Source organism: Tamandua tetradactyla, chromosome 12 (genome assembly GCF_023851605.1).
Source record: "Tamandua tetradactyla isolate mTamTet1 chromosome 12, mTamTet1.pri, whole genome shotgun sequence".
NCBI classification, from domain to species: domain Eukaryota; kingdom Metazoa; phylum Chordata; class Mammalia; order Pilosa; family Myrmecophagidae; genus Tamandua; species Tamandua tetradactyla.
The window spans coordinates 98,915,094-98,941,017 of NC_135338.1; the positions used below are offsets into that span (position 1 = coordinate 98,915,094).

The following is a 25,924-nucleotide window of genomic DNA, read 5'->3' on the forward strand; positions in this document are numbered from 1 at the left end:
AAACAAAGTACAAACAGGAACATTCTTAACATACAAGTATTTCATACATGGTGTACAATCAATAGCTCACAATATAAGATACCATTTTTGCTTGAAAAAAATAGAAAGTACTTAGGATGGAATATACGGTGTGTGAATATATCTCACTGAAATTGCATTTGCAAAAAAAGAAAAAGAAAGAGATGCATATGAATTTTAAAAAGCCATGAATCATATACACCAAAATGTTTAACAGTTATTTCTCCAGGTAGCAGAATTACAGTAGAATTGTATGAGAGGTTTTGTTTGTCTGCTTCTCTGTGTTTCCCAAGTTTTCTACAATGAGCTATTAGAGATACTATTTTATCAGCAAGTATAAATATGAATAAAATTAGTAAATATAAAATAAATACATGGTGAAACAATGAGCTAAATAGTCATTCTGAGTAAAAATGGTTCATGACCTTGAGGCGCTTAAATGCTAGTGGGAGTAAAACAATTAACAGGATAACTTGAGATAAGCATCATGATAGAGATTTCCCTTTACCTGGAATACTTGATAGACTTTTACCTGCCTTGGAACACATACTCAATTTTCCAGACTTAACTTAAATGTCACCTCCTCCCTCAAGCAAAATTAATCATTTCCACATTTGTCACCCAGAAGCAGTTTAAAAACCATATGTCTTCAAAAATAAGTCCAAGATTTTCACATTTTAATGCTTTTGAAATCAAAATAGTATTTACTAAAAGACAGATACCAGGTAGAGAAGTATATTGTAACATAATTGTCATTGCTTGCACATATGTAAACTTAACTAATTTCTCAGAAAAGGTCAGAGAAATTTCAGAGCTAGAATTGATGACAGGAATGACTAACTAGGTACAATAGAGTTGGGCTCTTCAAAAAAGCTTGGCTCCAACTTTGATTTAGAGAAGAGGTTGATAAGTAATCCCCGGGAAGATGTATGTTATTATCAATCAAGTTTTTAGTGTGTGTGTGTGTATATATATATATATATATATATATATATATATATATATATATATACATATGAATGATAGGATATTTCTTAATGGCTCCAAAAGCTGTTTTTATTTGCTGGTGTACCCTACAGTGAAAGGTGTCTTCAACTCCAAGTGTACAGTCATATATGGCTCTATTATAGCACGTGGCCCATTGAATTATTTACCTGTCCATCTTCCCAGACAGATTATTAATCCCCCAAAGACAGAAAATCAGGTGAAAAGAAAATTCATCATGAATAGCTAACAAATACAGGATTCTTACTGTTGAAAATTTAGGATTTGATTTCTATATAATTCCCATAGAAATTTCCCAGAAGTATGGTTTCCCTGGGACAGAGAATAACACTTCTGATTTGATAAGATGTCTCATATAAAAACATATTGGGCTTTTGGAAGCCAGTTTCCTGTGAAGAGGCTGGGAAATCTGAGGCAATAGTTTCTCAATACCCCTGAAGATGAAGGGTGAAAGATGCTGAGGGCTAACTTTTCATAGAATTGTAGCTATTCTCTGGAAGACAGATTTCTAAAATGGCCACCTGAGTCCCAGTCCTAGGTATTCAATCAAATATGAATCTAGCTTTACCCTGGGGCCTCCACCCAGGCTGGATCTCCTGAAGGGCTCTGGACACATGCGAGGGACCACTAGGGATTTGGGGCAGGATTTCCCCACATCATGCCTCTTAGTATTTACTAGGGTTGACAAATGGCTTACAAATAACAACAGCTAACTTGTAATGAGTGCCCAGCCCTTTCTAAATGTTTGGTATTCATTCTTTCATTTGACCCTCACAACCACCCTGTAACATAGGAATTACTAGAATTCTCCAATTTAAAAATGAAGAAACTGAGACTCAGAAAGGTTAACTAACTTTCCAAAGACTACACAACTTGTCAGTGGCACAGCCAGGATTCAAACTGCACTCACCTCAAGATTGGTGTATATGAACACTATTATCCACATGTGTGTCAACTGTAGTGCCCAGTAGTGGCTGCCAAAAGAGCTGAATTGAAAGATTTGTCCAGATACATCTACCAAAAAATGTGATGGACCCAGACATGACAAAGAACTCATGAGGAGTTCACACATCAAGACAGAAATCTGGGAGTACTGATAAAGTGTGGTGGTTTGAAATGACGTATGTACCCTAGAAAAGCCATGTTTTAATCCTAATCCCATTTCGTAAAGGCAACTGTTTCTTATAATCCCTATTCAGTATTGCATGTTTGAAACTGTAATTAGATCATCTCCCTGGAGATGTAATTTAATCAAGAGTGGTTGTTAAACTGGATTAGGTAGGGGCATGTCTCCAACCATTTGGGTGGGTCTTGATTAGTTTCTGGAGTCCTATAAAAGAGGAAACATTTTGGAGAATGAGAGAGAGATTCAGAGAGGGCAGAGTAGAATGACATAGCCACGAGAAGCAGAGAGCCCACAAGCCAGCGACCTTTGGAGATGAAGAGGGAAAACGCCTCCCAGGGAGCTTCATGAAACAGGAAGCCAGGAGAGAAAGCTAGCAGATGATGCCTTTCTCACCATGTGCCTAACAGCTGAGAGAGAAACTATGACTGTGTTCGCCATGTGCTTTCCACTTGAGAAAGAAGCCCTGAATATCATCGGCCTTCTTGAACCAAGGTATCTTTCCCTGGAGCCTGAGATTGGACATTTCTATAGACTTGCTTTAATTGGAACATTTTCTCAGCCTTAGAACTGTAAACTAGCATCTGATTAAATTCCCCTTTTTAAAAGCCATTCCATTCCTGGTATATTGCAATCTGGCAGCTAGCAAACTAGAACATAAGGTATGAGTTGATTTTGACTAGATGATATGAGTGTCCTAGAAAAGATATTATGTGGGCAGGGCTTTCAGAGAAGACCAGAGGGAAAGGTGAGGAAGAGTACTAGGTGGAAAAAAAGCATAAGCAAAGCCAGGAAAGGATTTGTATGGGCATTGTGTGCATGCATGTATATATGGGCTCTCCATACTGCTTAGCTCATTCCAGTCTTCTCGAAGGGCAGGAGCCATAGGATGCTTCAAAAGGTCCAAGAGGAACCTTTTTGGAAAGATGTTCACCTTCGGCAGAGAGTGTGACTTTCTCTTTCTTAGGTACCACGGGTTGTAGGATGGGGGTGGTGGATGTAGACTTTTGGTGTCAGGGGTCTACACCTAACCTCCTTCCTGCCCCCCATAATTGCCCTCTTCCTTTGTCATTCTTTATTCCCTTTAGACAGGTATTTTGTGTGGCAGAAAGCTCACTTCCTTTATTGAATGTCACTTTTTATGTCTTCTCCAGAAGTGGCATGCAGAAAATCTTACTGGGTGTTCTAGTTTGCTAGCTGCTGGAATGCAACACACCAGAGATGGATTGGCTTTTAATAAAAGGGGATTTATTTTGTTGGTTCTTCAGAGGAAAGGCAGCTAACTTTCCACTGAGGTTCTTTCTTACGTGGAAGGCACAGAATGGTCTCTGCTGGTCTTCTCTCCAGGCCCCTGGGTTCCAACAACTTTCCCCGGGGGTGACTTCTTTCTGCATCTCCAAAGGCCTGGGCTGAGCTGGGAGTGCTGAGATGGGAATTGCCGAGCTTCTTAGGCTGTGCTACATTGTGTTCTCTCATTTAAGCACCAGCCAATTAAGTCAAACGTCACTCATTGCAGCAGACACACCTCCTAGCTGACTGCAGATTAATTAGCAACAGATGAGGTTCACGTACCATTGGCTTATGTCCGCAGCAACAAGACTAGGTATGCTCACCTGGCCAAGTTGACAACTGAATCTAACTAACACACTGGGCCTCTCATGAGATTACAGACAAACTGAAGAAATTTCTACCACCACTTATATTTCCAGAGCATTCTAGGGTAGCAATGTAGAATACTGATTAAGTTATGTAAACATTAACAGAAAAAAATGGGAGACACGCACACACATGCAGCAACATTCCTCCCTGAGACTTCACAGCCAATAACCAGTGCCTGGTCTATAAAGAGAGTGGCCAGGCTCAAACTGCTCCCTCACAGAACAGTGATGGGCTATCTGGACCATAAGGGTCAATCATGCGTTCAGTTCAGTGGACTCACGGGCAACATCCCCATGTATCAGAGTGCTTTATGTCTTCTGTGGTAGATTTCACATGTGAACCTTCAACAAAGCTTTATTTCAAGATCATGCTTTGTATTATACTCATTTATACACCAGCTGGCCCAACACATCTTCCCAGGAGCCTTCCTTGACCTTCAAGATAGCCTTTTCCTGGCTCCCTAATACTACTTTGCAGTAAAATAATGTGTCTCTACGTCTGTCTCTCCCAACTACAACTCTACACGCTCAAGAGAACTGTTGTTTATACCAAGTGTTATAACACCAGTATTTGCACTGGGCCTGGATGTAATAGTGTGTGTGTGTGTGTGTGTTTTAGTTAAATTGAGTAAATTGTAGGGATGTGAGGTAGGGTTGAGTAGAAATTTATATATTCTGCTTGTGATACGCCTCTGACTCTGAAGAGGTAGGACAGGCTATGCTGGTACTGAGATTCAGGTTTCCTTCAGTTGAACCCAAGTCCCTCAGGAAAAAAATGTACATACTCTAAGTATATCAATGACAGATCTAAAACCAAAAGCCCTGCTCAGAGATAAAAAGTGAGCCTCAGGATCTCCAGATTGAGCTTTATGAGCTTCAGGATCTCATGAAGAATCTGATAGGTAATTAAAACAGTGGTATTGATCTCCATCGTATCAACAGAAAGAGAAGCCAAACATCTGAGGACTGGGACCTCAGTGTGGATGAAGAATTCAATACTTGGGACAGAAGGCAGGATCGTACCACGTGAGAGGCAGGAGGGGAAGATTAATGCCAGTGCCCTTGGAAGAATCTTAAATTCTATATTACAGGAGCTTCAACTCTCTTCTACAGACAATAGGAAAATACCTAAGATTTTATAAGAGGAGTACAATTTGATTCAAGTACACAAATGATAGTACAAGATGAAATATAAAGCAAGTAAAACATAAGATGTAGAGCAAAAGTGGTATAGAGATGCAAAGGAGATACCATCTGCTTGATGGGGGAGATGTGGAAATATTTCATACAGTTAAGAGTCAAAAAGGCCAAGAAAATGGATATTTTATGAACACAGAATTTACTGAAAAGATAACACAGTCGATAAACTTATAGAAGTGTTCGTCTTCCCTACTAATCAGGGAGATGCATATATTAAAACCACAATGAGATATCATTTCATACTCAACAGATTGAAAAAGTGTCGAAGCCTGACAAAGTCAAGGACTGGCAAGGGAGAATAGTAATGAGGATATTTATATATTGTTGGTGAGAATGGAAATCATATAACCACTTGGACAATTTGACAATAACTAGCTAACAATGCAGTTCCACTCATAGATATGTATATATCCAGAGAAACTCCTAAACATGTGAAAAAGGGGTCGTACAAAAATGCTCATAGCAGAAATATCTGTGACAGTTAAAAAAGAAAAAAAGAAAATGACATAAATGACCATCAAAAGGAAAACAAACTTGTGAAAACCTTGTGTCTGAGGCTTCTTTTATCTACCTTATGGACAGATGAGTAAAACATGAATTAAAAATAAGTAATGCTGATGATCATGCATCTATGTGACGATGTTAAGAATTACTGATTGCATATGTAGAATGGAATGATTTCTAAATGTTGTGTTAATTTTTTTTTCTTTAATTAATAAAAAAAAGTAATGGGGGGGAAAAAAGGAAAACAAACTATGATGTGATTATGAGACTATTAGAGCAGGGAAATGAAGTACAACTACATGTACCAACCTGGATAAATTTCACGAACATAACATTGAGGGGGAAAAAGCAGGTTACAGAAGAATAGCTACCTTGATACCCATTCAACTACTTATATAAAGCTTAAACAAGTTTATGCAAACCAATATTATGCCTTGCTTCAGGCTGTACATATATAGCAAAAGCACAAGTAAATACATAGGAATGAAAAACATCAAATTCAGGAAACTGGGATCTGAGTTGAGGGAGGGATTCCCAGAAGACTTTAAATATATTGGTAAAATTTTATTTCTTAACCTGCCTGATAAGTAAATGGTTGTTCTTTCCATTCCTTTTCATGTATCTTACATATTGATTAATAGTAATAATAAAAGAATTGAAACTAATTTAGTAGGAGGAATTGAGGCAGGAAGGCATTCCCAAGAGAAAAAACTGTACCAAGGTAGGAGAACGTAGGCTGTGTTCAGGGAGCAAATTGCTGTCATTCTGTTTGGCAGAGTAGAGGGTGTTTTTTGTCATACAGCAGCATCTTGTATTTGTATAACATTCTGCACTTGATAAAGCGCTTTCACATAAATTGTCTGCATTCAATTATCAATTTGAAGGACAAATATTTCCATTTTATAGAGGAGGACACAATCTTGGAAAAGTTAGGTGATATATTTGTGAATATTTTTGATAGAGAAAAAGTTTTAAAAGATATACCACAAATGATATTGGTTAACTCTAGAAAATGGGTAACAGGTGATTTTACTTAATTGTATTTTCTGATATTTCTAAAAATGAACATGTATTATTTATGAAGTAGAAAAATTATAAAGCAGTGCTGAGGAGGAGAGGGAAGGGAACAGGAAGAAAAGCAACTTCCTCAAAAATCAAATGCTCAAATTTTATGATTCCTAAACTTATACTCTAAGTACACAATAGAAGAAATACAAGAAAGAAGCTAACAAATGGAAAAATGTTCACCCTTACTGGTAATCAAAGAAATACAAATTTAAATAATGTGATAAATCTTTATTAAATTAGCAAATTTCTTTTTTTGAGGTAAGGATGTGGTGAAACTGATAACCGTTTATTGCCAGTAGCATTGTAAATTGGTACAATTCACTTAGAAATGATTTGGCAGCAAGTAACAGAGAACTATAAAACTGTTCACACCCTTTGGAAATAAACTGAAACGTGGAAACATTTTTTCTGGGAGAAAAAAGTTATTTACAAGAGCTTTACTAATGTAGCAGGGCATCCCTTTTACTAATATACTGTCCTATTTATCTTTGTACCTCTATGACCTAGTGGAGGACTTTGTTTATAGTAACCATTCAATAAATGTTTGTTGAATTGAACTGAAAGAGTCAAGGAGGTCAAATAGAAAACAATCCTCCAGCTCAGTGGCAGTAGGGGTGGAAAAGAGGAGTCAGAAACAGGATTAGCATGTTAGACTATTACAGAGCTGAACTATGGAAAGTGAAATTAGGGGAGGAAATGAGGAAGGAACAAAGCATTCCCATTTTTTTCCTTTGGGCATTTCTGCATTTTTGGAAATTTTTACAAGCTTATGATGTTTGAGCGATTTTTTTTTTTTTTTAGAGACAGTGTAGAGGCAGACATTACATGACTTGGCACCTATTAAATGTAGGAAATGGAGGAGAAAGAGAAATTCAAGCTGACCAGGAGGTTTCTGGCAAGGGTATGTAGAAGAATGCGAGATCCACTTCAAAAGAGAAATGGCAGAAGGGATACTGTGAGAGGAGACGCCAATATACTTTGAAGATTTTGGGTTTCAGAAGCAACAGGCTAGGCTTGGGGAGTGCCCATCAAGCAGGTAGAGTCTGAAATTCAGGAGAAATGTTGGGCTAGACCATGGTCTGAGGGATGATGGCTGAAGTCATGAGATTAGTGTTACAGAACAGGAAAGAAAGAGGGAAAGAAGGGGACCAAGAGCCAAAACGTTGGGAGTGGTGGTGAGGGGAGGAACACACATCTAAGGGGAAGGAAGGAAAGGTATTTGAAAAGAGGAATGCAGGTGACAACCACCTCACAACTGCTAAGGAAAGGAAGATTTCTAAGAAGCACGAGTGGTACCAAAAAGTAGAGTCGTTAAATGGGAAGTTTAGTAAGAGGCCTTCGGTTGTGAAAATTAAGATACCTTTGACAGCCCAGTTTGAGACATGCTGGGACGGGGAATACCTAACTATTAAAATTACCTAGACAAGTACAGCAAAATGTTAAAATTGGTGGATCTGGATATGGAGTGGGGGAGGTGTTAGTGTTGGAATTCTCTAAATGGGTATTATATTGTTTTTGTAACTGTCTTAAAAATGTGAAATTTTTTCAAAATAAAGTTTAAGGGGGATAAAAATAAGTGCCTAGAAATGTAGCTCTGCTTATCTACATCTTAGTGGAAGTGAAAAACAGGAATGCAGGTGACATTCTGAGAAGAAATTAGAGGAGGGCAAAAATAAAATCTGGGAGAACAGTTAAGAGGTTACTGCGGAAATTCAGGCAAGAGATGGAGGTTGATTTAGACTGGGGTGGTAGTGAAGATGGAGAAAAATCATTTTGAGAGAAATATGAAAAGTAAAATGGTAATGGCCTGGACGTTAGGATGAGAGAGAGAGGAGGTATAGTACATGCACAAGAAGCTAATGGTCCAGCCACAGGGTAGAAAGAAAAAAATACGGAAAGTCTGTTACCTCCATTTTCACCAATAGCATTTAAGTACTCCCTGATCATGGCTCTGGGTGCAGGGTGGAGGAAGCCAGTAAGAGTTAGAGACACAAAGCAAGTCTCATATTGCCCTTCAGAAGCTCATATCTTACAGGATATACACAACTGTAGATGTACAACATGGAACACGAGGTGATAAGAAAAAACTCAATATATGTTACAAGCTAGTGGTCTTGTTAGGATGTAGGGATAGGAGGGGCTGGAGCCCAGGGAGGTCTTTAGTTTGGAGGTAATGTGCCACTTCTGGGAAGGGCTGAGGAACAGGAGAGCGAGTCAGGCTATAGACAATCTGCTTTTAACCTCTCATAGTATGAAGATACACATAAGCCTGCTCATATCTGACAGTCTTGAGTCTAGGAAAGCCCCAGATTGTAAATTGCTAGAGCAAAGGATCCTTAATTGATTTAACAGACTGAAACCTACAGTGATTAAGTCACCTGCCCAAGGACACTTAACTTGTAAATCGCTGTACCAAGACCTAAAGACGGATCTTCTGACACTGGTTCTGTGCTGCTCCCACATCCTGCCTCCTAATTCTCTCCACAGGCAGTCAGTGATCACAAATCACATTCCTAACTGGGTTTGGGGTTATGTCTGTTTGTGCTAATAATGTAACTTTTGTTTCCGTCAATGTCTGATAACTGGTTCCCTTTTGGGACACTCTTCCAGGACATCTGATATTAATCCACTACAAAGTGCTCAGAATATCTCTTTTGAGAAACAGCATACTCAACTGTACTTTTTCATTCCACATCCTACCCCAGGTCAGAATTCCACCCCCTTAGAGATGGAACTCTTGGACTTTACATAAATTACCCCTGACCTCTGCCTTCTGGGCTCTTCCCTTACTTTTTCATCTAATTTTTACAAATTACTGCAGTTGTCTATATACTGGCCATATTTATTCTAGAACAATACTTGGATAGTTAAAAGAAATAAAGATGGTATACTCTCATGTCACTATAAAAGGGTTGTGGAATCAGTCCCAGCTAACAGGGATATAATTTCCTCTCCTGTCTCAGGCCAGGGTAGTATTGGGAAATATTAATTGGCAAGATAGAAATTACATCCCTAGGGAATCATTCAAGTATTTATTGAGCTCATCAGCACACTGCTTTATGGGCCACCCACACAAATGGAGGGGAGTAGAGGAGGAGAAAATCAACAGGGTATATTAGAAAAATTATGAGATGTATGCATTCAGAAATTTCCTGTCAGAAGAGAGATTCACAGTAGAATTCCCAAACGAGTCCTAGTCAATCAGTTGTTGTGCTCTTCCTATACAAGCTGTACCTCAGGAAAACCAGAGTTGATGAAGGGAAGTTCTCTTTATAGAAGTATTTCAGCTATTAACTAAAGAAGGAATACTAAATATCACCATCTGAAATTCCAAATGAAATAATAGATTATGAATGGTGGCTAACATCGTAAGAGAAATAAGATAAACACTATGTATCTCCTGATGGAAGTGCATAAAATCACTATGGAGTATTCTTGTCAGGATATCTGTATTTGTTCAGACGTATACATTCAATTACCAGAATGAGGAGAGCAGGGGATCGAGGAACATGTTAAAAATGCCTTGGGAATAAAAAAATAAAAATTAAAAACAAAAAAGCCATGGGATGGAATTAGCAAAATACAGACAATGGGAGACACTACAGGGCACACATCCAGGTTTCTTCAACAAATAAGTTATAAGAAAAAAGAGAGAGAGGGAGAGGGGAGGAGAGAAGGGAGAACTTTAGATCAAGACTTGTAAGGAACATATGAACTAACTGCAATGTAGAATTGTTATTTAGATTCTGATTTGAACAAACTAAAAAAACAAAAACAGATAATTGGGGAAATGTTAATGTTGACTAGAATGTTTGTATTAAGAAATCACTGTTAAAAATTCTCGCCTGCCATGCTGGAGACCCGGGGTTTGATTCCCAGAGCCTGCCCATGCCAAAAAAAAAGAAAGAAAGAAAAAAAAAATCACTGTTAATTTTTCAGGCATAAGAATGATATTGTGGCTATGTTTAATAGAAGAAGCAGCATCTTTTAAATGTCGTTCTCAAGCTTGAATGTGTTTCATAATCACCTGGAGAGCTTATTAAAACACCTATTACTGGCCCTACCTCCAGAGGTTCTGATTCAGTAAGTCTGGGGTAGAGACTGAGAATTTGCATTTCTATCAAGTTTCCAGGTGATGCTGATGTTATTGAGCTGGGCCCACATTTTAAGAACTGCACTGGGTTAACCACACTTCTTTCCCTAGTCAATTACCAAATTACTGTTAACTAAAATAAAATGGCCACCTATGGGGCACATTGCCAGGAGGAACCCTTTCCAAGAAAGGATTTTCTAGAACACAAAAACAATTGACCTGCAGGGGCTTTCCAAGAAAATGAAACAATTAAACATCTCCTGTAGGAAACAGGTTTATCACCAGATATGCAACACCTGGTGATAAACCAGTTTCAGTCCCATAGAGACAGCTTGTTAGAATGGACACACATACCATACTAATCAATGTATAGCTCCTCCCATCTTTATAAGATTCACCTATGTAAAATGGAAACTTAACACCAGCCAATCAGAACATTTCTTCACATGTTCTACTTTTGCCCTACATAAGCTCCCCCTTTCCATTCCCTCAGCCTAGATCCTTTCACATGTGGTTTGGATGCTACTCAATTCATGAATCATAAATTGCTCAAATAAATTTCCATGTATTATATCTTGCCTAATATATATATTTTTAACATAAACCTCCCAAAGAAGGAACTAAGGTTATCAACTGAGTCCTATCCCCCATGAGTTACAGCACTCAGATGGCAATCCATATGATGGAATGGAAAAGGATGTTCCATTCTGTGTTCCAAGGCTGATTTAACAACTCAATCTACATTGATGTAGGAAGGCTTGAAAGAAAAAATCTTCACATCTACCAATTTTCTCTCTAAAGAGTAATAACCACTCTACTCCCTCCTTAACCTCTCACCCCTTTCTTTACCCCTCTACCCTCAAACCTGAATTCTTGTAAAGCTCCCCAGAACTCAGGCTAAACCTCTTCATAATTTCAAATTCAGACTGGTTTAATGGCTATAACATGCGTCCTCCAATCCTGTAGTCTCAGATGAACTCCCAAAGCTGGTCTGTTCCATGTTGTTGAAGAAGAGGACTACAGACTGGAAATCTAGAGACCTGCAGCCAAATAATGACTCTTCATTAACTATGTGGCCCCTAATGAATCATTTAGCATTTTCAGGACTCAGTTTTTCAACTTGTAAAAAAAAAAAGAAGTCCCTCATTATGGGAGAAAATGGGACATTTAGAGAAATAATAGCCAGCTTTCTTTGGAAAAAAGATATTAATACTGTATAACAAATTCATCAATCTTTAGAGATACTATACTTTACAGTTTAACAACAAAGTGTTTATGTATGCGTGTGTGTCTATGTTAGATCCCCACAACAACCGCGTGAGATAGATAAGGTAGGTATAACTTGGGGTTGAGAGAAGGTGAGAAGCTGGCCAAATTAAGTGCCAGGGCCAGGACTCAAAAACCTCACTTTCTCAATGAAGGAAGTGTTTTTTCCTGCCTTCCCTCAAATTATTTCAAGTAAATATAGGAATATATTAGTGCATAAAATGTATAACCCTAAAACTAAAGGGCTAATGACCCTTCAAATTAGAAAACAAGAATTGCCTCTTTCAGCTAAATGCCAGGAAGGATCCCTGTAAAGATCATTGAACTTTCTCAGCAATTTCAGTTCCACAATTTTACAGGCCTCTTTCAGGTTCCTCTGGATTATTCATCATAAAATATTTTCTTAGAATTCAGCAAAATGCATATGTCTCAGATGACAGGAAACCTCCATTGAGACTATCTCATAAGCGGCAGCATCAATTCTGAAATTCTTTCAGCCTCTGTGTTACCAGACTGTAAGCATCCTCTACAATAAATCTGTCTCATCATTGCAATGAGACATCAGATGACTAATGCCCGAATGCCAATGGATTGGGATGTTTTCTGCTTTCTTAAATCTATGTGCTAACAGTCCAAACTTTCTAATTCCAATCTAGCTTCTTGCATGTTCTGGGCTTGAAGGCCTGCACTAATAATAAATTTCGTACTGAGTAATACGGTAGATGAAAGCCACCAACCATGTACTGAGTGCATTTTAAGAGCCAGGTCCATTAGGGCTTTATAGAAGATCGCAAACAGTGAGCACTGAGGGTGATCATGTGACCAGTTATTGAGCACCTACTTTGTACCAGGCACCACGCTAAGTGGTTTACATGTTACCTCTAGGCCACATTTACCTCACTACTTTTTTACAATCAGACATCAACCATTAAACTCACATTTCCTTACGAGCCAGTCAGAAATACTAAGGAATGCCTTCTGTGTTTGGAACATTATATGGACTCTATAGGTTTATCCTCTCCATTATAACATGAAAGAAAGAGAGAATAGATCAGGCTTCAACTTGCACCACAGATGCCCAGGTTCAGGTTTTCTCTTTTTGAAGTACTTAAAGACAGGAGCAATAAATTTGGAAGGGAGCAGCAGAACCACTAAAAGCTATTTCCTAAATCAAATGGGTGTTCTGATGGCATAAAAGATGTGCTTTCTGACGGAAGCTCTTGTCACATTTAGCACAGTGAAAAGGTTTTTCTCCTGTATGTGTTCTCTGGTGTGTGAGAAAGTGGGAACGCTGATTAAAGGTTTTGCCACACTCGGGGCATTGATAAGGTCTATCTCCTAAGTGGATTCGTTGATGGGTAATAAAGTGGGAGCTCTGATTGAAGCTCTTCCCACACTCACTACATTTATAGGGTCTTTCTCCAGTGTGGATCCGTTGGTGCTTAATGAGGGCAGAGCTGTCAGTGAATCCTTTCCCACAGTTATCACACTTAAAAGGTCGCTCACCTGTGTGTGTTCGCTGGTGTGTGACTAGATGTGAGTTCTGACTAAAACTTTTGTGGCAGTCAGGACAATTGAAAGGCCTTTCTCCTGAGTGAGTACCCATATGAGCCACAAAATGAGAACTATCCCTAAAGCCCTTCCCACACTCTGGGCATTTAAAGGGCCGTTCTCCTGTGTGAGTTCGTTGGTGCTTAATCAAATCTGAGCTCTGGCTAAAACTCTCCCCACAGTCATTACATCTGTAAGGCTTCACTCCCGTGTGGGTCCTCTGGTGGGTGACAAAATTTGAGCTCCGACTAAAGCTTTTATGACATTCGAGACACGTGTAGGGCTTCTCTCCTGTGTGGGTTCTTTGGTGCATTATGAGGTGTGGCTTCCGTCTGAATGTCTTTCCACACTCTGGGCACTCATAGGGTTTCTCACCTGTATGGGTTCTCTGATGTTTGATGAGTGTCGAGCTGTCACTGAATTTTTTCTCACAACCATTGCATTTGTAGGGTTTCTCTCCTGTGTGTGTCCTGCAGTGGGTGACAAGGTCTGAACTCTGTTTGAAGCCTTTCCCACATTCAATGCATTTATAAGGCCTCTCACCGGTATGGGTTCTTAGGTGTCTTATGAGATAGGAACTCTGGTTAAAGCTTTTTCCACATTCTGCACACACAGGCTTCTTTCCTACATATCCATCCAGGAACTTGTTTAACTCCGTCTCCTGTTGGGCTTCTTCTGGAATGGTTCCATGTTGCCCTTCTAATTTAAGGCACCTCTCCCAGTTTCCTCCCCAACTAGGGGTATGAGAGAGATTTTTATTGGCCCTTTCTGATGGCATTCCACATTGTTTTGCTGTTTCAGGAATGTCCTTATTGAATTTTGACACCTGATTTTCAAAACCTGAAAAATTAACAGAAGTAATAGAGAATAAAGTATCAGTTATCAGGAAAGAACATCAGAAAGCAATAAGAAAGATAAAAAGTACTGTTTCAGCAGCAGACTACAGTTAATTCAACCATATACCTTTTGGATATAAACATTTACTGAAGTTTATTAAGCTTACAGAAAACATGAATTCTCAAACCTCTTTTTTTCTTTAAACTTTTTAACTTGAAATCATTTCAAAATTATAGGACAGATGCATAAAGAATACAAACCCCATACAGAGAACTCCAACATAACTCCCATGCCCCTAAATACCCAGATCCACCAATTTTAACATTTTGCCACATTTGCCATATCATTCTATCTATCCATCAATCTACCCATGAAATATCTATTTATCAATTTTCTAATATTTGAAAATAGGTTATTAGATCATTGAACACAATACTTTCATGTATTCCTAAGAACAAGAATATCCACTTATTTAACCATCTTGATAGTTATCAAATTCAAGAAATTTATCATGATATGTATAGCTCACAATCTATATTCCGATTTTTTCACATGTTCCAATAATGTCCTTTGAGCCTTTTCTCCTCTATTATTAGATCTTGTCCAGGATCATCTGTTGCGTGTAACTGTCATTATCTATTCAGTTGCATTTTCTTTTCTCTTTTTTTAATTGTAGGAACATATCTACACATAATCCCATCTCAAGCATCTCCAAGCATACCATATAGTGGGATTAATTACATCCATAATGTTGCAGTACTCTTACCACTGTCTAGTACCATCACCCTAAACAGATCCTTATTTTAAGATCGCCAAGTAATTCCTTTTTTTTTTTGGCCAGGTAACTCTTGATATCCTTCAAGAAAATACCACATATTGTCAAATTAGGCAACTCCTTTCAAAGATGTTGTAACCTAAACACAAGTGAAATACTTACTTAAAATGGAGACTTGACTTTATTTGGTTAGTTAGTGACTGCCCAAGAAGTCAAATATAAACTTCTGATAGTAAAAACAGAAGTCTGGCAGCTTTTCAAATCCTTCATTTAATCAAGGGCTGAAGTGCTAGGTTTCCTCCCACCAGGGCACATTCACATCTCACCTGTGTGATTTTCCCTTAGGATTTTCCTCTCCTCAAAATGTTGATGCGTTAGGACCCAGGATTCTTCTTTCTGCTCCACCTGGGAGATTACACTTGGCCTAGAAATCCTACACAGGAAGGTGGGTATAGGTTGTTAATCTGAGCCAATTATACAAGGTCTGACCAAAACCCCGTCTTTCCTCCTTCCCCAAGTAAAGGGGAACATCCAGGGAAACTCTCAAGGGTGTCTGGTCTCATTAAAAGGGAAGCCATTGCAAAGTGATAAAACAGGGTGAGCGCCCCAAAAGGCTGAGAAAAAAAAAACATTTTTCTCCCAAATAAAAAAAATCATACTTGGGTGAAAGAAATCACTCATCTCTGAAGATACAAGGCCAAACCCATTTGAAGAGATAATTTTATCAGAAACAAAGTTGCCATGACCTCACCCTTAGAAAGAATCAAGGAAGTTAACCATAATGCTGGGTTTAAAATTTTTCCCAGAAAGGCTGCAGCTGATAGCCATGAGAAAAAAACAAACACTTCTGTATGAAAAAAACAAACAAACAAAATCAGACAAAGGACATGAATAGGCAATTCACAAAAGAAAAAATACAAGCAGCCTATAAATAAATGAAAAATATTTAGCCTCACCAATAACAACAACAAAAAAATCAGATTAAAACAATGATACACCTAGACAATATACTGTAGAGGTAAAGAGCGCAAGCCCAAGAGTCATACTGCCTGGGTATGAATTCTAACTCAGCTTCTTACAAGAGACAAACTCTCTGTGCCTCAGTGCTTTCATCTATAAAACAGGGATATAATAAGACTTACCTCATAGGGTTGTCATAGGGATTAAAAATTTAATCCTCAATAAACATTAGCTATCATTATCTCACCCAGATTCTTAAACTATAATACCCATGTGACAGGTAGAATCCGGGAAAATGTACACTTTCATACTATACTTGTGGAAATAAATAAATTGATTCCATTTTTTGTTAGGCACTTGGCAAACATATCAAATACCTTAAAATGAATGTATTCTTTGGCCCAGCAATTATACTTCTGGGATTCTAAGGAAAAGATAAAATGCAAAAGACTAATTATTAGCTAATAAAACTTTAATAAACAAGACAGAAAAAAGAGAAAAAAATAACTTAGAGATGCTCATCATAATACTGGTAAAAATTTGGAAATGACACAAACGTCCTATAACAAAGGAATAATTATATTTGATTGAATTATATGAAGTTGTCATTGTACAGGTCAAAAATGGTCTCCCAAATGTTCACATATACAGCTCAATCTAATATAACTATTGTATTCCATACAACAAAATACTAAGTGGCTATGTTAAGTGACATACAAAAAAATATTTATTGCTGTAGAAATATGTTCACTATATATATGTAAGAAAGTAGGATATACAATTGAGTATACAATATGACCTTCAATTTATTTTTTCTTTTCACTTAAAAAAATACATTTATACATATACTTAGAAAAAACGCTGGAAAGATGGTAACTCTTCAGTGGTGGCTTAGGAATGACTTATGTGTTCATTTTGTTTATCTTTTACTTCAGTGAGTATATATTACTTGTGTAATAAATATGTGAAGTAAAGCAGGGGAAGAGTAGCCATGGTACTTCAGAAAGAGCACTTTAAGTTTTTGTTTTTTTTTCAAGAGACAAAAGAGAATAACACTATGAAGAGAGGTCCCGCTTCTCCACAAAGACCTGGGCTTGACTCTCACCTCTGCCACTTAACATCTCTGAGTCTCAGTGTCCTCGGCTGGAAAAACGGGATGATAATACACACATCGAAGAGTTATGGTAAGATATTAAGTTAATAAATATCAAAGACATCTGCAAACCATAAAGGGCCGTATAAATGTAAGTTATTCTTTTTACCGCCAGGGAGACAACAATCTCAGAGATTTAAAGCTCTGCAAGACCCATATCCGGGGACCACTCAGACCTGGGCCCTTTCAATCCTAAATCTTCAATCTAAAGGAAAGTAGAGTCCTTACCCTTTGATAGCCCATTCTTCTAACTGTGCTGTGTGGCATCCCTGAAGAGGATTCTCTAAGCAGGATCCAGGTAACCCACTCTGCCCTGAAGTACCCAGCCACATCATCTAGGGTCATCAGTTCCTAAAGCAAGAGACCTGAATAAGCATCAGTAGCTCCCTGGGTATTCTCACTGTGACCTGAAAACTAAAAGACAGCCACCGTGGCGACCATACTGCCAAGTAAAACCTCCCCTGATGGGAACAATTCTGAGGTAAACGCCATCAACCACAGGAAGATTGCTTTTACTATTCTCTTTTGATATAATCCTTCCCTCGGCCAACTTGCCCATCACTAAGAGAAGCTTGGGCCTCTCATACATATTTGGGACACATGAACCTTTTGAGGAACAAATTGTACATGATGGGCAAAATAAACAAAGGAGAATGTGCAGGTATAATGGGCTTTCTGGAAAGCTTTGGCTTCTCTCCATATTTTTCTCAGCAAGCCAGGAAATTTGTGGACTTAATTATACCTGTAGTAGTTATGAGAAGAGCTAACTTTTCTTGGCTTGTAATCCAATGATTTGATAGGAACTCAAAGAACAGACTTTGTAGAATCCCAAAGGGAACTGTCCTGGGTGCCTTTCTATTGCAAGGTTTAATGGAGTCAGAAAGGAGACTTTGAAAGATACGGTTTTAAAAAACAGAAGACATGGACAAGCTGTAAAAATAAGTGAAAGTCAATGGAAGTAAGCACAAAACAACTCTTGGGATGGGGCAGAAACAATCATTATTAATACATTAATACAACATGGGGGGATGGTCAGAGTTAATTATTGGATGGACCAGTAATTTATATGTTGCAAGGCATTGGGAATCACACAAAATAAGTTGTTTTCCCTTAAAGAGTTTCCAATAGAAACAGAAATAATCACAGTTCAGGTTGCATTTCACGGGAGGATGGACCTGATCTGGCAGGGAGGTTTTTACCTTTTCCATCTTTAGCCCCATCCATCCAGACACCTGGGTACTACCAGAAAACACACACACACACACACACACACACACACACACACACATTTCCCGGTACCATTCAAGCATGTACAGGCATTGCTATGGGACACACACACACACACACACACACACACACACACACACACTTCCCGGTACCATTCAAGCATGTACAGGCATTGCTATGCGATAAAATACTGAGTTTCAAAGATTTAAAAACCCCAGGAATACGTCTCATCTCTGTTTCAAAACCTTAACAAAAATAATGTCATTAGGAAGTGAAAACTACAGTAAGAACGCTGAGTGTAAAGCTGAGCTCTTCGGTAACTGCAAACACGGGGGGGCGGCCCCCTTGCAGGAGCCAGCGGCCTGCGGGGGAGAATCCTTAGTCACAGAAACCTGGCTCCCGCCCGTCTCCTGCCCCGGAGCCAGTGACCCCAAGGGCCCTGGGAGCGCTGGGGTGCTGTGACTACGTGCCGCTGGGAGCAGCGCCAGTCTGCTCACTGGGCTTGTGAACAGACACAGGACCGCCGGGCGGGGAGACGCGGGTCCTCCTCCCGGGCGGCAGGCCCTGGGCAGGGCGCCGCGGTCAGCGGGTCACAGACACGGCGAGACCCGGGGACCACCACGGAGGAGCAAGAAAACCGACCGAGAGGATGAGCTCTCCCCACACCTCGGCGACACCCGGGGCTCCGACACGCGAGCGCGGGACGCGGCAGGGACAGCGTCCGGGCGAGCCCCTCAGCGCCCCTCGGCAGCGTCGGCCCCACCGTCTCCCTCCCGGGAGCACTCACCGTCCCAGGGCCCGGCCCGGGATGGAGCAGGAGGTGAGCCCTCATCGGCCGAGCCGCAGCCGGCCGGCCGGCAACGACAAGAGGATCCCTCCCAGAATTTCACCGGGTTTCGTGACGGGGCTGTGGAGACACAGGTGGGACTCCGGGTCGGCAGCCCGCTTCCGGAAAATACCGCCCCCGCTCTTTTGCCACTGGCTTTTCAGTTCCCAGGACAATACGTTTTCCCCGTTCATAGGTTGATCGAGCTTTCAATCACCGCAGAGCCTTCTGGGAAACGTAGTTGCGTGCAAGGCCGCCTCAGAAGACTAGAGTCCCGGGATGCCCATTTCAGAGCGGCGGTAAGTGCTCCGCGCGGTCCCGGAGCCACCCGGACCGCGGGAGCCGTCTCTCATGACCTGAGGGGGATCCAAAGGCTCGATTGCCAAAGCGGGATCCGCAGATCCAAACCTCCCGGTCCCCGCCCCCAGCGCAGAGCGCTCGGGGCTCCCGCCTTGCTCACCTCACGGGGGTCCGAGCCGGGGCTGCGTCTCCTCGAGGCGGCTCCACAACTCAGACCCAACCCGAGAACCCCCCAGGCAGACACCTGCGGTAGCAAACGGATGATCCGCGTCCTCCCGTTAGCACCACAACCCCTAGGCACATCCCGGCTGCTCTGATCCACAAGGCAGGCGAGGGCGTCAGGGATGCCGGGCTTCGTGGACTTGAGGGTCCAGACCCGGGAGCTGCTGGGGTCTCGGGCGAGGCGTGTCCACTCTGCGCGGGAGCAGGTCGTTCTGTGCACCGGAGTCCCCCGGGGAATCACGCCGGGTCCCTGCTCCACGGCGCTCACGCGGAATAGGGGAGATGGGCCACAAAAGATACGAAGGTACCCAGCGATGTTTGCGCTCTCTTCCTGTTTGGTAGAGCCAGTGGCATCTCGATTACTTTGATACGTAGTTATAGTCATCTGCAAGGTGGTTAAATATCGCTTTGAAGAATTCTGCCCACTCTAAATAAATGCCTGGTTTTGGCCAGCAGATGCATTTTAGTTAGATTAATATGAGGAAAGTGGGCATCTCACGGGCAGCCGGGGACAAGGAGGGGCGCGCAGGAGACATAAGGGTTCCCAGACCTCGGGCCACGGGATGGCAGCTCAGGACCTGGACAGTCAAAGGGCCCCCCAGTCGTCTTTTAGGTGTTCTGCCATCCGTGGGCCCTGCGGTTCTTCCCTCGGCGCCCCTCCCCACTCCCTCTGCCGATGGATCCGCCTTTCCAACCGCCCTGTGCTTTTCCCTACCTCTCGGCTTCGGACGCCTCTTCCTCCTTTTCCCGGGTTTGGGCCCCCCGTCACTTCAGCTTGCACAGGAAGCGCCCGGGCCCTCCCCTGCCTTCCTCCTGGGTTTCAGCTCCCCCTGCCCTCCTGCCGTGTTCTCTGAGTAGGTTGTTCACCACAGCCAGGTGGGTGGGGAGGCGAGGGCAGGGGGCTTCAGTGGCTCTGCAGAAGCAGTCCTTAGAGAAAACAAAGACCATGCGCCCCGGGCCCCTTGGAGAAAGGACTGTGATGTGCTGGTGGATGAACACTGAAGGGTGTGATGGGGGAGGAGGAAGAGGAGGGCAGAGGGAAACTGCAGGGACTTGGTGGAAAATGAAAGGAGAGAAGCATTTTTAGGAGGTTCTTTGACTGAAATTTTGAAGAGAGGGGGTGTATGAGTTATTGGTTCCTGTGTAACCAACTACCCCCACCCTTAGTGATTTAAAACAACAGACATTTATTATCTTACGGGTTCTGTGGGTCAGGAAACTTGGGACAGCTTAGTTGAGACTCGGAGGGACGCTCGTAGGGCTGCAGTCTAGATGTTGCCTGGGCTGCGGTTTCCTGAAGTCCTGTCGCACTGGAAGATCTGCTTCCACGCCCACCGCCACGGCTGTTTCCTCGGCCTCCCAGCCTGTGGGCCTGTCCTCACAGCAGGACAGCTGATTTCTCCTGGAGGGAGAGATCTGAGGCAGAACTGCCGATGTCTTTTATAACTGAATCTCGGAAGGGGTAAACCATCATTTGCCATGTGCAGTTGATTACGCAGACCAACCCTGGTGGGGAGGGAACTGCACAGTGGTATGCATCCCAGGGGCAGCGAGGACTGTGGCCACTCTGGAAGCTGGCTGCCACAGGGAGAATAGTCTAAAGAGGATTTTAAGACATTTTCTTTGTGATATACTCTGTTAAACTCCTCCTGTTTAGGGAAATAGTAAAGATCTCTATATATGCCGCTTCAAGGGGACAGTCAAACGCATACACTCTGACCCAGGTGTATAATTAAAAACTTTTTCTCTATAATTGAACTGAGATTCCTTAGGAGAGTTTCATTACTAGGTAGTTCTCCAGTTTGCCAGTTAAAAATAAGTCTCTACTAGGTTTCAAACACTCTAATCTCGGGTAAACATTAGTCCGTTTAAAATCCAAATACCTATGAGGGTTGTCTCTCTCCTCCAAACGACTTCCTCTGCATCCTCCTTCCCAGGATGTTATCTGGATCCAAGAAGATGCACTGGGGGAAATGACTCTGGTCCACCAACTCACCTTCTCCACGGGCTCTTGCTTATTCTGCTTGCGGTTCAGTTTGCTTCAGCAGGTTTCTGCATTGGCTTCTGTTCTCAGCACATCCTTTGCTGACCTAATCAGGCCTGGTGTTCTCTCTGGTGCTGTCTCCTCTGCAGCCTTGGCCACAGGCCCCTTGGAAGGTGCTCAGCCACATAGCAACCCCTTGGGAGATGTTGTATCTCTCAACTTGTTATTCCTGTTGCTCTCACTGGGAGGATTTAGGGGTTTTGGGGATTCTTCATGCCATATAGGACCAACAAAGTTTTGGGTATTAACTCTGTCAAGGAAATAAATAACCAGGGGATTTGCTTTGCAAAGGCAAGGAAAGAGTTTTATTGAGCAAAAGCAAATGCATGAGCAGTCTCAGAATGAAGGCCTGCTTGGAGAGTTACAGTTTGGAGATGGCTGATATGGCCCCTCAGGGGAGAGGAGTGAGGGGTAGGTATGAGTCATTTGGGGAAGAATGTCTCTGGGCAAATGACTGGTTAATCAGCAAACCCTAGGAGCAGGACCTTTGGTCAAATGATCTTTATTAGCAAGCCCCAGAAGCAAGATGTTTGCACAAAATCTGGGCCATCTGTGAATGTCAGCAGCTTCTTTGTTGCCAGCTTTGGCATGTTTTTCTCACAGAGGTGGAGCTCTCTGGTGCCACCGTAAAGGATCATTGGTATGTCAACTCAGCTAGCCTCCTCCTCTTCTTCATAGTTCCCTGGATAATGCGGAAGCTTAAGCAAACCAAGATGGTTAGTATATTCATATACTAATATTTTCCACAACTCTGACCCTCTGTCTGCTCAAATAAACTATGGCTACTATTTCTGTTCTGCTGCATCCACCTCATTCTGACCCAGGGACACCCTAGGGTCAGTTTCCTTCAACAGTTCAAAGAAGTAGAATATATGTTCCTTTGCTTTCAGCTTCCCCTTCAATTTCTCTGGGGCTCCTGTTGTCACTCTACCACCACCACCTCTCCCCGTGGTTGATAATTCTCCTGGCTTACCTTTAATAGTGGAAGGATACCTGGAAGTGTACCTGAAAAGAACTGCACTTGGCGTATGCAAGCAAAACCCAACTTTTGTGTCCCCCTCGGGGGTGGGGAGAAAGGGGGAAAATTCAACTTCCCCAAGTTGAATTCTTGATATTCTCACAAGCAGTATGGACAACCAAAGCTTTAGGCTGAGCCCCAAATCTTGGGGTTTGTTCATATGAAACTTAACCCCACAAAGGATAGGTCAAGCCTACTTAAAATTAGGCTTAAGAGTCACCCCCAAGAGAACCTCTTTTATTGCTCAGATTTGGCCTCACTCTCTAGCCAACATGACGAGCAAACTCACCACCCTCCCCTTCTCTGCGTGGGACATGACTCCCAGGGGTGCGGACCTTCCTGGCAACGTGGGACAGAGATCCTGGAATGAGCTGAGACTCAGCATCAAGGGACTGAGGAAAACCCTAGAATAATCTGAGAATTAACATCAAGGGATTGAGAGAACCTTCTCAACCAAAGGGGGAAGAGTGAAATGAGACTAAGTGTCAATGGCTGAGAGATTCCAAACAGAGTAGCGAGGTTATCCTGGAGGTTATTCTTACGCATTAAGTAGATATCACCTTGTTGTTCAAGATGTAGTGGAGAGGCTGGAGGGAACTGCCTGAAAATGTAGAGCTGTGTTCCAGTAGCCATGTTTCTTGATGATGATTGAACAATGATATAGCTTTCACAATGAGACTCTGTGAATGTGAAAACCTTGTGTCTGATGTTCCTTTTATCTACTGTATCAACAGACGAGTAGAACATATGGAATAAAAATAAATAATAGGGGGAACAAATGTTAAAATAAATTTAGTTTGAAATGCTAGTGATCAATGAAAGGGAGGGGTGAGGGGTATGGTATGTATGATTTTTTTCTGTTTTCTTTTTATTTCTTTTTCTGAATAGATGCAAATGTTCCAAGAAATGATTATGATGATGAATATGCAACTATGTGATGATATTGTGAAATACTGATTATATATGTAGAACAGAATGATTAAAAGTTAAGAATGTTTGTGTTTGTTTGGTGTTTTTTGGTATTTTAAAAAAATTTTAAAAAAAAACCTTTTTGTGATTTAGCCAAATCAGGGATTATTTTTCTTGAGAGGTCTGATCCTTGTGCATTGCTGGTAGGAATGTAAAATGGTGTGTCACAATGGAAAGCAATTTGGTGGTTCCTCAAAAAGTTAAAGGTAGAATTACCATATAGTCCAGCAATTCCACCTCTAAGTACATACCCCAGTGAGTTGGAAACAGGGACTCAGATACTTGTGCATCAATGTTCATAGCAGCATTATTTACAACAGCCAAAAGGTGGAAACAATCCAAGTGTCTATCAACAGATGAGTGGATTTAAAAAGGTGGTGTTCAAAGGATAGGTCAAGCCCACTTAAAATTAGGCCTAAACCTTGTTATTCAAGATGTAATGGAGAGGCTGGAGGGAACTGCCTGGAAATGTAGAGCTGTGTTCCAGTAGCCATGTTTCTTGAAGATGATTGAATAATGATATAGCTTTCACAATGTGACTGTGTGATTGTGAAAACCTTGTGTCTGATGCTCCTTTTATCTACCATATCAACAGATGAGTAAAATATACAGAATAAAAATAAATAATAGGGCAAACAAATGCTAAACTAAATTTAGTTTGAAATGCTAGTGATTAATGAAAGCGAGGGATAAGGGGTATGGTAGGTATAATCTTTTTTTTTCTTTTCTGTTTTCATTTTATTTCTTTTTCTATTGTCTTTTTATTTCTTTTTCTGAATTAATGCAAATGTTCTAAGAAATGATGAATATGCAACTAAGTGATGATATTGTGAATTACTGATTATATATGTTAATGTTTTATTTGGTTTGTCAATTTTTTAAAATTAATAAATAAATTTATAAAAAAATTAGGCCTAAGACTCACCCCCAAGAGAACTTCTTTTGTTGCTCAGATGTGGCCTCTCTCTCCAGCCAACACAACAAGCGACTGCACCGCCCTCCCCCTCTTTGTGTGGGGCATGGCTCCCAGGGGTGTGGACCTTCCTGGCAACGTGGGACAGAAGTCCTGGAGTGGGCTGGGGCTCAGCATCATGGGGTTCAGCATCAGGGGGTTAGGAGGACCTTCTTGTTGGGGGTGGGGGTGGGGGGCCGGTTTGAGGGAATGATATGAGGCAAGGTGGAGTGTCAATGGCTGGGAGATTTCCAGTGGAGTCAAGAGGTTGTCCTGGAAGTTATTCTTGCACATTGAATAGATATCACCTTGTTAGTCTGGATGTAATGGAGAGGCTAGAAGGAACTGCCTGTTCCGGTGGCCCCCGTATTTCTTGAAGATGATCGTATGATGATGTAGCTTTCTTGGTGGTGTGGCTGTGTGACTGTGAAGACCTTGTGTCTGATGCTCCTTTTGTCTGCCTTATCAACAGATGAGTAAAACATATGGAATAAGGATGGATGATAGAGGGAACAGATGTTAAAATAAATTTAGATTGGGATGTTGGTGATCGGTGGGGTGGAGGGGTGGGGGGTATGGTGTGTATGAATTTTTTTCTGTTTTCTTTCTGTTTCTTTTTCTGAATGGATGCGGGTGTTCTGGGAAGTGATCATGGTGATGAGTGTGCAGCTATGTGATGATGTTATGGATTGCTGATTGTTTGTGTAGAATGGAATGGTCAAAAGTTAGGAATGTTTGCGTTTGTTTGGTGTTGTATATTTTTTTAATTTAATAAAAATTTTAAAAAAGGTGGTGTTTAGTTATCCAGGATGCTTAAGCAAAACCATGAAATGAGTTGATTTATACAATGAGAATTTATTAGCTTACGGTTTTGACGTTAAGAAAGTATAAATCAAGGCATCATCAAGGTGATGCTTTCTCCCCCAAAACTGTGGCATTCTGGGGCTGGCTGCCAGCAATCCCTGGCTCCTTTGTCACAGGGCAATGTACATGCAGGCATCTTCTGATCTCTCCCTTCTCTTCCAGTGTCCCTCGATTTCCAGCCTCTTTTTTTCCTGTCCCTTCCCTTCTCTGTCTGAATTTCGCTCCTCTTATAAAGGACTCAAGAAAGAGGATTAAGACCCACCCTGATTAATGCAGGCCACACCTTCTTAA

General features: G+C 41.3%; 1 protein-coding gene across 10 annotated transcripts in view; it reads right to left on the bottom strand.

The window, feature by feature from the left end:
* Positions 1 to 25,924, bottom strand: part of ZNF774 (zinc finger protein 774) — a 70,167-nt gene that overhangs the window by 162 nt on the left and 44,081 nt on the right. Inside the window, exons 1-6 of one of the 10 annotated variants that reach the window (XM_077124284.1) lie at positions 19,725 to 20,323; positions 17,440 to 17,562; positions 16,436 to 16,482; positions 15,425 to 15,531; positions 13,862 to 14,326; positions 21 to 9,898 (exon numbers count right to left, since the gene is read on the bottom strand). In XM_077124284.1, the coding sequence (XP_076980399.1) occupies positions 9,885 to 9,898; positions 13,862 to 14,326; positions 15,425 to 15,531; positions 16,436 to 16,482; positions 17,440 to 17,562; positions 19,725 to 20,171 (1,203 nt within the window). In that variant the 5' untranslated portion in view covers positions 20,172 to 20,323 and the 3' untranslated portion in view covers positions 21 to 9,884. Of the gene's footprint in view, positions 1 to 20; positions 14,327 to 15,424; positions 15,532 to 16,435; positions 16,483 to 17,439; positions 17,563 to 19,225; positions 19,589 to 19,724; positions 20,324 to 20,501; positions 20,716 to 25,924 lie in introns of those variants that run through there. The other 9 variants (XM_077124285.1, XM_077124279.1, XM_077124277.1 and 6 more) reach the window with 9 other exon arrangements.